This window comes from Zingiber officinale, chromosome 6A, assembly GCF_018446385.1.
Source record: "Zingiber officinale cultivar Zhangliang chromosome 6A, Zo_v1.1, whole genome shotgun sequence".
Taxonomy (NCBI): domain Eukaryota; kingdom Viridiplantae; phylum Streptophyta; class Magnoliopsida; order Zingiberales; family Zingiberaceae; genus Zingiber; species Zingiber officinale.
Window position 1 is genome coordinate 139,335,087 of NC_055997.1, and position 12,842 is coordinate 139,347,928.

Sequence of the window (12,842 nt, forward strand, 5' to 3'; positions counted from 1 at the left end):
CTTGCTTTTTACAAGAGACTGTTTCCAGGATTCGAACCTTGACCTTTTGATCACATGGCAACACTTTTACTGTTATGCCAAAACTCTCCTTCCTCTACCAACAAAATATAAAAAAAATAAAAATTAATTTCTATCTTCTCATTCATTTTTTAAAAACGAGGGCAAATTATTACATGCAACACAAACTCGTACACTTTTGATGCCAAATTCTACTCTAATTGCTCTAACCTTCTTTAAGATCCAATATCAAATTCTGTCTCACAACAGTGCTTCCAAATTGTTTTTGGTTGTTTCATCCTTGTATTTTATTAATAAACTCAAAGTTTAGTTATATATAGTAAAAGTAAAGATAATATATTGCTATGGCCATCTAACAATCTTATAAATAGCTAGTGACAAATGCCTACACAGATAATAACATTAAAATATGGTGTTATATATAACTTCAGTAAGTCAATAGTTAATATTAATCTTCAGTTCTCAGAAGAAAAAAAAAACGTTGATGATCAGTTATCTCCAAGTAAAGCAGCCTGCATGTTGTATATATGATACTCGATACCATTGTTAACCATGGACCATTTCAACAATGTAAGTGAGAGATTATGAACGAATTAATGGCAGATAGAATCATTTAAATGACAAGAAGGTAACTGAGAGAAGAAGAAAATGTTAATTGTAATAGTCACCTTCTGGAACAAAAAAACAATGGATAGCTAATATCGAATAAATAGTCGATATTTATTGAAATGCGTCCAAAGAAATTTATCATATCCGTACTCTGCTCTTCATATACACTTATAAATTAACATGCTCATTCGCTGATCGATCGATCTACACGAGTCGCATGAATTTCCATGCAGGAGACTCAGTCCGTCCTCAATACATGTACAGAGTTACAGTAGTCACCTCATTTTTGGTTCGTCCTTTTGAGTGCACTTTTCTAATCATCAACAGTTGTCTTTCATGCATTTTGGCTCGGATGGTTCTCATTTAAGCAACCTGATTAATTAGATGGCAAATATGTTATCCATAAAGAAGATATAAAAAGTGTAAAATCGCATATATTTTTTTTTCAATTAAGTTGCTAGATTTGTGAGAAATAGTAACAAACTCAAATGTTTATAATTATCACTGTAATAAAAGTTAATAAATAATTCATCTATCCCTCTAAGTATTTTGATTTAGCTTACTTAATTACCTTGACAATCATGAAAAACATAGCTAGTCTTTAGCTAATGCATTGATTAATTAATTTATCAATAGGGCATTCATGTAAATTAATGTTTAACTAAAAGATAATTACCATAATGGTAATTAACTGTACTCTAATTTTATAAACATCTATATCTTAAAAAACATAAAAATATGTAGAAAGGCAGAAAAACACTTTTTAATTAGTTGACTATGTAAGATGAGTCTCATAACTCAATGCAAATCAATTTAGATATATAATCAGAATTATTAGTGACGATCGATCATTAAATCTAAGTAGAAAAAATTAACTTAGAAATATGTATTTTACCTACCTTAATTACCTTACTAGCTAGTCATGCCATGGCTTCATCCTTCTTTGTTGGTACTGATCATAAGTGCAGGAGGAGCTCAAGCAATTTGGATCCAATTCCGTCAAGTTATGAATATCTCGATGGGGGAACGGCGCCGCCTTCAATCCTAAGAAGTCTCTAGTTGTCATCCCATCACCATTTCTGCTTCCTTGCTGTTCAGCCATTCCAAGACTAGTTGGCTGTTTCTTCGATCCCTGCATCACAGTGCTTGACAAGAGAGCATTTGTGGTCGTAGTAGCCATGTATTCTTGCACGAGAGGAAGATGAGGAAGAGTACTTATTGAAGAAGCAGTAGCTGCAGCTGCAGCTGCCATGAGACCTAAGTGGACAGGAGGCCTAGTGCTCATGTTTGCACCCATCTCTGCCGCCTTCTGCAACAGCGCAGTGGCTGACATGTGCGCAGTGGCTTGGAAGGGCGGAGCAACTGGATGCTCTTCCAATCCAGCTGCGCTGAAGATTAATGGAGACGGAGGAGGAGGAGGCAGAGGGCATTGCGGCTGGCTTGATATCAAGTACTGATTCGGAGAGGTGGCACTCAACCACGGTGGGATGATGTGATTATGAGATTGATCAGTGTGAGAAAGGATATTAGAGGGCTGTTGCTCGTCATAAAGAGGTATAGATTGTGGGAAGAGCAGCACTGGGTTTTGGTGATTGACTGCTGCTGCTGCTGTTGCCCTCGCGCTTTCCTCTGCCAAAGCGTCACAGAAGGCTCTGTGCGTGATAAAGCTATCCCTTCTGCAACCATGCGTGCATCGATCGAGAAACAAGAAACAAGAAACCAAAAACCAAAAACCAAAATTGATTTGAGAATGAATATCTGTTGTTTAATTAATTAGTTACTGATGACGATACCTTGAGAAGAGGGTGCCGCAGTCGCATCTGTATTCTCTGGTGCCGCAGACCTTGGAGTGCGCCTTCCAGTCGGACTGGACGGCGTACTTCTTGGAGCACTTGTCGCACTTCCACTTCTTCTCCCCGTGCTTGCGGCTGAAGTGCTTCTTGATACCGGTGAGGTCGCCGAGGGCGCGGGCGGGGTCGTGGTGGACGCAGCTGGCCTCCGGGCAGACGTACACCTTCTTGCGCACCGCCTCTTTGCTGCTCCGCTGCTTTAGCTTCCACGGCAGGTTGTGCCCCCGCCGGTGGAGCTGAAGGTTCTGGTCCCGCTGGAATCCCTTGCCGCAGATCTCGCACACGAACCGGTTGGTGGTCATCAGCGTCTTCGGCGACAGCGCCATTACCTCAGCCTCTGGATCTACGTACAGAGCGACCACGATCAAAAAATTGGGAAAGAAACAAACTATGTATTCATCCTGCATATGCTAATAATTAGACGTATAATTCACCTGGATTTCCTGGTTGGTTTCTCTTTTTCCTGGTAGGGTTTGGGTTGGGGGAGGCGAAGGAGTTGGATTGCTGGTTACAGGAGACACTTGCTTCCCCGGAGGCAGAGGTGAGGTTCGACATGTTCTCGTCCACCACCACCACCACTTCCTCTTGCTGCTGCTGCTGGATTGAGATCATCTCCTTTCGACACTATACTGTTAAATTTCCTGAATTATTAGATCAGCAAAGGACTAGATAGCTAGAGCAAGACAGCGAGCATGCAGATCTAGCTAGGGAACACATGCATGATCTGAATTATTCTTTCTTCAAGGAACCTAGAGCAAATTCTAACACCCTACGATCCATTCCAAAAAACCAAACAATTCTCTCTTTTTTTTTTATATATGTATATACATGTACAACCAGTTGAAACTAGTGTCAACAGGAGAAGAGACAACCCTGGCGAAGGCTCAGACACTAAGAACAAAAAGCTTGAGAATACTACCAAAAGCTAACTGATATGATCAGAGACCAAAAACTGCTTCAAAATTCTGCAATTCATATGGACAACAGCTAAAGGTTGAACCGTTGAAGTGATCGAGAAAGCAGTCCTCTTGCAGGGAGAGAGAAAAGCGAATGAGGGAAGCAAATGAATGTTGCAATTAATCCTCACCATTCAATACATACCCACAATGTACAGAACAAGCTCTGGCGTCGCACTTGCTGCTGTCTTTGCATGCCTTTATCTCTCTTTCTTGTACGAACTATAATCTCTAAGACCGTCACTATTTCAAGAGTTAGCAGTTATTTATAATTTATCTCCTCTCCTATTAATTATGAGACGGATTGAGGGGACACTTAGACAAGCACAGCTCCTTTTTACCAACTTATACTCTGTAAGAAACTAAGTTGATTTTTATTGTATCTACTATTTACTATGGTAAAATTAACTAATATATTAATACAACAACACTGGCATGGCACAACTCCTTAAGTTAATTTGTGGAGAAGATTCCTTCGTACGTGCGTGCTATATATGTAGCTTTTTTGTGTGCGTGGTATTAAGTTAATGACTTGAACTTTGTCCTAAAAGGGGAAAAGTAAGATGAAAGGAATGCATGTTTTGGGAAGAATGATGGGCTCTTGATTAAATTTGTCAAAGCGAAAGAATTGGGAGTAGTGTGTGGGGAAAGCAATTAGGCACCAGCTGCTTTTTAGATTTACATTAGAATTAATGATTGGGCAATTGAGTGAATTCACATGGACAAACATGCATAATTATCTCTTATCAATTTTCTTAAGACCCAAGCCTTCCTCTCTTCATACACTTCTGTTACTTGATAGTGGCCATATATCAACATTGATAATACTATATAAGAGGAAAACAAAACATTAAAAAAAAAAGACAACTTCTCTTTAAATAAAATCCTTGATAAAGATATGTCTTACTTTTTTTTTCACTAGTAATACTTTTTATATATAAAAAATATGCATATAATATAGCTAAAAAAATGTACAACGCTAGCTTTAAATATGTTATCATATTCGATGAAGTATCAAATCTGAATATATATTCAAAATTCTATAGAAATGTATCTGTATCTTTCTATAAATATCTTTTACATTCGATCTCTCCCTTTCAAAAAGATTATGATTTCTGGCCAACCATGTGTACTAGGCATATTAACGTGTCGTGCTTTTGTCAAAAGTTATGTGCCACAATACTTATACTGTTGCTTGAATATTTGGCCTATCCTCGTGTAGGTGTTCATCTCCTGTCTCATACTGAATCAATCTATGATCCTCCTCTGTAGTAATAATAAACTTCTTGCCTATATACGTATGTGGATTCTTGGAAGTGTTCTAACTCTTATAAAACTTTTATTTGCCTAATTATGATGCATTATTGAAGAGGAACGAAACAAGACGAGTATGAGAAAGTATAGCAAGCAACAAAGGCAAGAACAACTTCACTCATGATTGGCTGGTGGAAACAATATAGAGAGCCAAGAGAATTTCAGCATTGCGAATTGGAAAATATCAGAAGATGCAAGCATACCAAGCTTTCTGAATGAAAGAGCAATCATCCTTTGATGAAAAGATTAAGAGTCCAACATAATCTAGCAGAAAGAGAATCCATCCAAGAGTATGATCGAGGCCTCTAATGAAAGGCCAATAAACTTGCACGAGAACACTCAAAAACTAAATGAGAGAAAGTTTCTTTACACAGATTAGAATACAAGACAATTCTCTTCTCTTCTCTTCTCTTCTCTTCTTCAGAGTTGAGGTAGATCATCTTAAAAGCCATCTCCTCCTTCACCGGGTTCAAAATCAATTATAACGAATCCACTTTCTCAAAGGAGAGGCCTTAGCAAAGATATTTGGTCATGCTGCTTAGCAAAAGTTATTTCTAAAAGCTTGAAGTTTGAAGTTTCTAATTAATAATGAGTTATGATAGATCCGTCAAATTTGATTGACCCATCCATCCATCCATCAAATAATTTAAAAGGATTGGGTTGAAATTTTATGAATATATATGAATTATAGAAACTTTTTATTATTCTATTTTTTATTGGGTTGGGCATCTAACCCTCATCCCATATTAATGGGCTGTTAATGAGCCAATCCGCCCCATCACAGACAGGCCGTCCCACCGGGTAATGAGTTTCTGACGAGGCAACCTGCGCCATTACAGAGGGACCCGTCTCATCACCGATCGATCTGTTTGACAACTGTGCTCTATGATTATCTATCTCTTATAGGTGTATCTAATTCATGGTTGGTTTATCCAGGAACTCAATAACTTTGGCAATCTCGACACGATTTGTCTGCTACCCAACTACTTTCGGTGGACCGGGAATCATAAACCTCAAGGATCTTGAATTCCTTCTATAATTTTGCTTGGATTTGTATAGAAAAACAGAAAATCAGGAAATTCCTTCTATCAATGGAAAAAACAACAGCAAAAATCATTGGGAAATCGGAGATGTCCGTCAGTCCTTGTCTTAAGAAGTTTTTGGAAAAGACCACTTATTAGATATTCACGAGTCACAATCAAGTTGTTTTTATCAAAATAAAATAACCCCATAAAACGATCAAAATATTACCATGAGAAGATAAAACATGAGCAATCTGATGTTGTAGATCAGCTACAACCAATCCTTAATATTATATCAAACTTGTCATGGTTTGATTGACCTTGATATATAGAGCGTTTCATTTGTTATGTAGAATATATCTTTTTCTTATTAGATAAAATAAAAACATTTTACTATAATTTTCTTCATGCAATCTCACTCTCTTTAAAACTATCAACAAATCTAAGATAAACTGCCTTGGCGTTTAAAACACATGGCCAGAAAAGGCTTGTAATGCCACTTAATGTTGATGTCTTTAAAGAACTATAGGTGCGGTAGAAAAGCTAGAATTCTTGCCTACAACTATCAAGCAACTTCAATAACAACACATTTTGCTCGTACACGGATCTTGAATTCCTGTCCGACTACACTAGTTTGATCGAAGACATACTCACTTTCACAGAATATCAATCTTTACAAAGAAGACATCTCGATAGCAACCAGAAATGAAACAAAATTTTAGCTATATCTACATGTCTCTATTTCCACAGAGCTCTGACTCCAATTCGTAAATTGGTATAGATATGATACAGAAGCTAACCTATAAACTATCCTCTTAAAAGATAAAAACATTCAGACTCAGTACAAACAGGATTATGATTGAGTTTGGTTGCCTAAAGATGGCATTTTCTTCTGCAGCTTCTCTCTTAGCTGCCTGATCTTGGCATCTACCCGTACTGTAAGACCAATTTTAGTCTTCTGCCTTGCTCTCGACCTCTCCCTCTTCCACATATGCTGGTCCTCCACATCCTTTTTGTAGTACTTGATCTCCTGGATCACATGATGATCGAGTGGATTTAAGGCTCTTTGAAAGGATATATGTGCCAGGTAAGGAATATTGCAGGCAAGGGTGACCAAAAGTGTTGCAGCCCAATACATTGGAGCAGGACCAAGGGCTTCCAGAAGTATCTGGTAGGAATTTCCGGATATTAAATGCAAGGACGACATGCCGTATGCAACTAGAAAAATGTACCAAGTGGCAACGCTGCCCCAAACAAAGAGGTGTTGGATCCACGTGAAGTGACTCATTGTTATAGCAATTTGCAAGTTCACAGCCCAGATAATGCAGGTGAACATGGCTGTTCCAACAGCAACCATGTCAGCTGTATGACCATCAGAGCGGAATGCTTGATTGTAGAATATGTGTATGTTTAGGAAATATATGATAATGGATGAGTAGATGCCATTTCCCATCCAACCAAAAATCCTGTACCAGTCAAAGAAAAGGTTCCTTGGCCCTTGCTGGTATAATGCTGGGAACTGCAGGAAGGCAAGCCAAGATATTAAACAAGCTCCATGTCCAGAAACTAAAGAGCTAAACAGAAGTCTAAGGATCCAAAAACACGCATGATCATCATTGGGTCGTATAGTGATGGCATAAACCATACAAACAAATATTTCAAAAGGTGTGAAAAAGAATAACAATTCTACGCTGTTATTATGCAATAATAAAAAATACCACCAAGCATATATCATCCTAAAAATAAAATAATAAACTATAATATAAAAAATAATACCTGTAAGCATATTTCTGAAGAAACATCCTGCTCAAAGACTCCTAGTGATATCACTGGCAATGAGGTTAAAATGACATTAAATAGTATCATGTACCAGTCATCGTATACAGATTGCCCAGAGAAGCCAGTATATGCCTCGAAATAGAAAATTGTAAGGCCAAAGGCTATGTTCTTATAGAAGAAATAACATATCTGAACAAATATATAATACAAGAGAGTGAGTTTAGACAACAATATATGATTTGCAAAACATGGATAAGTTATCAATACTAACCATCTGAGCTATCCTTTTATAGCACCAATGACCATGGACAACAAGAAGTCGTTCAAGGAAACGAAACTGAGAAATGGAAAAATCACTAGCCATGACAGCCTGCAAAAAAACCAACATTTATTAATTTTACACACAAGATGTCATCCTCTGCCCAGCTTAGATTATTAAAAAAGTGCTAAGGTAAGTTTTAACATGTCATACAAGCATCATGCCATAACAAAACACACCTGCATTCCCTCTACACCACTAATTCCAATGCCAATATCAGCTTCTTGAATCATGCCCACATCATTTGCACCATCTCCTATTGCTAGAGTAGTTTGACGTGTGCCTTCTTTAACCAACCGAGTTAACTGAAATAAGAGGTAAGAAACACAAAACTGATACTCCCAACTGATATTATATTACATGATAAGGTCAATGTTAAATGCTAAAACTCTACCATTGCCTTCTGTTTTGGTGAGACTCGGCAGCATATAACAGAAGCACAATCAACTGCTAAACTCAAAAATGGGTTCTTCAGGTCATCCTCTAGACAATACGTCAAAGTTTTTCCATCAACAATTAAAGCAAATGCTGCATTAGGATCCTTCTCTAGCTTGATCAGTTGGGCAGCATCAGTTATTTGCATCAAAATATTGTCCTTTGCAGCCTGAGCAGTTATCTAACAGATATGCAAAGGTGCCTAAGTCAACAAACTACAGAGCATGAGGGGGGAAAATACAGCAACATATGATAAGATGAAAGTATACTGTTGAATCTCGTGAGGGCATGCCATGGCTTACAAGGGATAAACAGATCTGTTTCATGCCTTGTCTAAGTAAACTACAAGCAAATCTGCAACAGAAATTGAAGGTTTATTGTGCATAGGTCAAGTGAATGATCTATAGTTTTTGTATTCAAATGATCACTAGTAACCAGATGATCATACCCTATGTTGATTGCAGTCTCCATCTTATCACCTGTAAGAACCCATATCTTGAGACCAGCTTGTGCTAATTTGTCTATGCATTGAGGAACCTGTGAAAACAATTTATGTTCGAAGGACTGAAACATACAAAGGTCAACAGAAAAAGTGGAAAATTGCAAGCTTACTCCTTTCTGTAATTTGTCTTCTACAGCAGTTGCACCAACAAGAATCAAATCCTGCTCAATAATGTCTGAAACCCTCTCCAGTTCAGCTTCCCTATCATTACCCATGGAAGTTTTTGCTCTGAGAAACTCAGCGTTCCATGCAGAATATTCAGATTCCTCAAGAAACCGGAAGGCCAATGCCAATGTCCGTAGGCCTGCTTCCCCATATTCATTTAGATGTTTTATTGTATCTGTTTCAAACATTCTTCCATTCTTTGACAGTCTATCCAAAATAACACTGTTTGGTACAAAATGAAAATCTTTTAAAATCGACAAAATTGAATTTGCAGGCACAATAGTGCACACTAGATGAACTTAGAACATTAGCAGATAATTGAACATGAGAGAGTGGCAAAGAAAATGGAATGCAAAAGAAATATTTATGTTGAATAAGAGAATTATCTAATTGTACCTGTCAGCACCTTTGCATAAGAGAATAATCTGCCCAGTTTCATCCCGTACAATAATTGACATTCTTTTCCTTTTGCTATTAAACTCCATCAGATTCAAAATTTTGAATTCCCTGAGATAACCAGAGAAAAGTAAAGGAATTTTTTTTTAATTACTTGAGCACAGATGACAGAAATAATAACAAGTTGATAACACAAAGATTAAGGTACCTTTCTATGGGATCCTCAAAAGAAGAATATTTCTCCCTTACGAAGACACTTGATTGAGTCCTCTTACAGAATTCCAATCCAAATTCTCTGGCTGCAACAAGGAAAGCTGCTTCATCTGGTGATTCGGCTTCATATGTAAAACCACCAGTTTTTTCATTTGACTCGGGTATTGCTGTGTGACAGATAGCAAGTATACGGAAAAATATGTGAACAGTACCCACATTAGGCTCCTTTACCCAATTTCCATGCATTAAGCGATCATCCTCAAAGCTAAAACCTTTGATTGCAGGCCTTCTTTGCTTCTTAACCCAGCAGCTCCTCCCATCCTCCAATTCAATTTCTGAAGAACCAAAACCACCCCAAGTATCCTCCCAAAAATCTTGGGCATTCATGTGCTGCTCAGACGTAACTGATGCCTCTGATGCAAAGTGCTTTGCAGCAGCAATTTCCACTTCACTAGAACCAACACCATATGACACTCCAGCAATGGAACACTTCAAAAATTCCATCTGATTGCAAGTTAAGGTGCCAGTTTTATCTGATAAAATAGTGTCAACTTGCCCTAGCTCTTCATTCAAATTTGATGTCCGTGCTTGTGCTGGTTTCCCTGTCTCCTCATCACACATGTGAACATCATGGTTAATGAATTTTGCCTGCAAGACCTTCACAACCTCTATTGAAACATAAAGGGAGATAGGTATCAAGTATCCATAAAGAATAAGAGCAGTGACGAGATGGTAGAAACCAGATAAAGCAGGCTTTGAAGCATTGTAGATATACGAAGTCTTATTGGGTTGCAAATACCACCAGTGTGGCATCCCAATTTTTGTCTTGGCAGCATAGCCAACTGAACTGAACAATGAAATCAATAGAAGAAAGGTAAAGAGAATATAGATAATTTTATCCATTTTCTTTTCAATTTTACTTCTCTTTGATGGCGAACGTGTTGCATTCTGCATAACTTTGCTATCATGACCAGTAAAGATAACCACCCCATAGACATAAGTTGTATTCCTAAGCTTTGAATCTCTGAGAAGGATCTGACTAGGGTCAAGTGCATAGACCTGCTGCTTGTACTCGAAGTTACCTACAAAGGTGTAGAGATTAGGATTTGGGTCCTCACACCGAATCTTGGCTGAAAAGTTCTTGAAAACCAAATCATCATCTAGAGGCAGAGTTGCTTCTAATGATCTTTTAACCTTCAAGTTTGTTTCCCCATCCAAATTCATAGTCTCCACATAGCATATTCCATCTTCATAGCTCGAAGACAACAGGAGCAAGTCAGCAGGGAAGAACTGATCCTTCTCTACCTTCACAATATCTCCAACACAAAGCTTCTGCCAATGTCTGTAACCAAAATGCCCCTCTCCCCTATGGATGTTGACCTTACGGCTATTGATCTTCACATCCTGCATAAACCTTCGCCAATCTTCTAATGCCTCCTTAGCCATACTGAGCCCAACAACAAATGCTAATGGAGCAATCATACTCACAGCAGAGAAGGGTGTCACAGGGGTGAGAGAGAGGATAGCAGCAAGGAGAAAGTAGAGATTGGCAACACGACGGAATTGCTCAAAGATGGCTTTTGGGAGGAAACTGATGATGTTGTACTTGGTAGTGCTGATATGGTTAGTAGGGTACCTCAGAGGTTTCTTTCGGTGTAACTTGGGCTGGTTACAATGAACAACTCGGGAGTATCCAGGACCTTGAAGGGAATGAGATTGCTCATCGTCTAACAATACTTGGGGACGGATACAAGAAAAAGTGTAGAGCTTGCTCCATCGAAGCTTATCTTGCCTCCCTCCTCCCCTTGCCATCTCTTTTTGGCTAGGGTTATTATTTCCCAATTAAACATAAAAGGTTTCCGTCATCTAAGGTTAATTGTTTCCTCTTTTATTTCCCCAACTGTAAACTTTGGCGCTGTCCACCACTCTTATAGAATGTTCTCGCTATCAGAAATCTGGCTGTAAATTAAAGCGCATCACGATATTCACTATGATGAAATTTGGAACATTGTAAATGCAAAAGGAAAGAACTTGACCTCAAATTTAACTCACAAATATGCATTCAAAGCGACTGATGCCGACAACGAAAAATGGCAGAGAAAGAGAGACTTATACAATGTCGATCAGGCGACACCTGCCAATAATTCTACTCCCATAAACTCCAAAACAAGATGGAACAGGCGGAAAGCAGAAAAATAAGTAAAACTGAAAGGGCTGAGCGTTACAGCTAAAAATCTAGAAGATTTCGCGGAAGTACAATATAATCAGCTCCATTCTAGGTCAGGGAGAACGACGCTCAACAAGCAGAAAAAGGCTCAACAAGATCTCAGATACACGGGATCAAAATATCGGCTCTGTACAGTACTTTCCCATTGGGCCAAAAATACTAAAAGCAAACAGAAAAAGGCGAAACTTCCAAGAAGCAAAGCCCGACCGCCACGGAAGGAAACCGACTAAAGGCAAACGGATTCAGCTCGAAGAAAAGGGCGAAGTAAAGCATCTGCGATCGAGCGCAAAAAGCAGCACCTTTAGGTTGGAAAAGGAGAAAAGGGCGTACGCGTCGGAACCTACTCCAGCGACTAACAATGGCGAGAGACGGAGATCGGAGTCAAGGCACGCATCGCATTCCCCAAGCACTCCAACGCGACGGCAACGGGGACGTCGAGACCATTCACAGCCGGTTGCTGTTCAGTTTTCTCGCTCGCCCTTAGTTACAAAAACATATCAGTGAATTTGGAAACCCTAATTAAGTTCTAATTTGACCGGCCACTGGAAGTAAACGAGACACCTCTAGGACTCCACGATTACATGTCTGGTCTCCAGCAGGGTCCAGGCTGGGCACTCCTTTCCTCGCGTATCGTGATGGAAATGCTTTTGGAGTCAGAGAAAAGTCCAGGGAGAACTGGATTCTGTGCCCTAGTCCACGTGTAATCCACATCGCAAGAGTCTAAGACATGGTACTTACTTTGCGTTGCAGGTGAGAATCTTGGGTTCTTCTCGTAGGCAAAATGATTAATTGGCAAGTCTTAGTCGTACAAATGTCAACATATTGTTGTTTCTCGCCACCAAATTGAATTTTGAAACCCGGTTAAAATATTATAAATGGCGTGGCAAATAATCTCATTGCCCATGTTTTTTTTAATTGAATTATTTCTTCTTCGGCCAGAATTGGGCTCACTTTGGTCAAATTGTATCGGGTGCTGATTGAGTTCGAGCGACATGTATTGATTATGGATCAAAAGTGTATAGTTAATCTTTAACTTG

The 12,842-nt window shown here is 38.8% G+C and overlaps 2 protein-coding genes across 15 annotated transcripts; both read right to left on the reverse strand.

The window, feature by feature from the left end:
* Positions 1-714: 714 nt before the first annotated feature.
* Positions 715-3,647, reverse strand: LOC121998319 (protein indeterminate-domain 7-like). Of its 4 annotated transcripts, none has more exons than XM_042553180.1 (5): positions 3,579-3,647; positions 2,912-3,106; positions 2,421-2,820; positions 1,527-2,303; positions 715-999 (listed from the first exon to the last, which is right to left on the reverse strand). In XM_042553180.1, exons 2-4 carry the CDS (start codon positions 3,087-3,089, stop codon positions 1,544-1,546), a joined length of 1,338 nt encoding a protein of 445 aa, XP_042409114.1. In that variant the 5' UTR covers positions 3,090-3,106; positions 3,579-3,647; the 3' UTR covers positions 715-999; positions 1,527-1,543. The 4 variants fall into 4 exon arrangements, with proteins under 4 accessions (XP_042409114.1, XP_042409115.1, XP_042409116.1 ...); XM_042553181.1 differs by having other exon boundaries at positions 3,565-3,580; XM_042553182.1 differs by lacking the exon at positions 3,579-3,647 and adding an exon at positions 3,397-3,554 and having other exon boundaries at positions 1,536-2,303.
* A 2,755-nt stretch (positions 3,648-6,402) lies between these two features.
* LOC121998320 (probable phospholipid-transporting ATPase 4) lies at positions 6,403-12,500 on the reverse strand. 11 transcript variants are annotated; one of them, XM_042553185.1, is made up of 13 exons: positions 12,367-12,500; positions 12,136-12,284; positions 11,631-11,712; positions 9,574-11,537; positions 9,366-9,476; positions 8,915-9,191; positions 8,751-8,839; positions 8,572-8,656; positions 8,262-8,483; positions 8,047-8,172; positions 7,820-7,918; positions 7,546-7,737; positions 6,403-7,288 (listed from the first exon to the last, which is right to left on the reverse strand). In XM_042553185.1, exons 4-13 carry the CDS (start codon positions 11,388-11,390, stop codon positions 6,623-6,625), a joined length of 3,684 nt encoding a protein of 1,227 aa, XP_042409119.1. In that variant the 5' UTR covers positions 11,391-11,537; positions 11,631-11,712; positions 12,136-12,284; positions 12,367-12,500; the 3' UTR covers positions 6,403-6,622. The 11 variants fall into 11 exon arrangements, with proteins under 11 accessions (XP_042409119.1, XP_042409122.1, XP_042409125.1 ...); XM_042553193.1 differs by lacking the exon at positions 12,367-12,500 and having other exon boundaries at positions 6,797-6,937; positions 7,002-7,288; positions 12,136-12,340; XM_042553188.1 differs by lacking the exon at positions 12,367-12,500 and having other exon boundaries at positions 12,150-12,340.
* Between the last annotated feature and the right edge of the window lie 342 nt (positions 12,501-12,842).

Coding starts and splice junctions, on each gene's coding strand:
- LOC121998320 (XM_042553185.1), bottom strand. CDS start 11,390: ATGGCAAGGGGAGGAGGGAGGCAAGATAAGCTTCGATGGAGCAAGCTC. Junction 7,919..8,046: donor GTGGTGTAGAGGGAATGCAG/GTGTGTTTTGTT, acceptor GTTTTTTTGCAG/GCTGTCATGGCTAGTGATTT. Junction 7,289..7,545: donor CTTCAGAAATATGCTTACAG/GTATTATTTTTT, acceptor GCCTTCCTGCAG/TTCCCAGCATTATACCAGCA.
- LOC121998319 (XM_042553180.1), bottom strand. CDS start 3,089: ATGATCTCAATCCAGCAGCAGCAGCAAGAGGAAGTGGTGGTGGTGGTG. Junction 2,821..2,911: donor AAACCAACCAGGAAATCCAG/GTGAATTATACG, acceptor CTCTGTACGTAG/ATCCAGAGGCTGAGGTAATG. Junction 2,304..2,420: donor TGCGGCACCCTCTTCTCAAG/GTATCGTCATCA, acceptor GCATGGTTGCAG/AAGGGATAGCTTTATCACGC.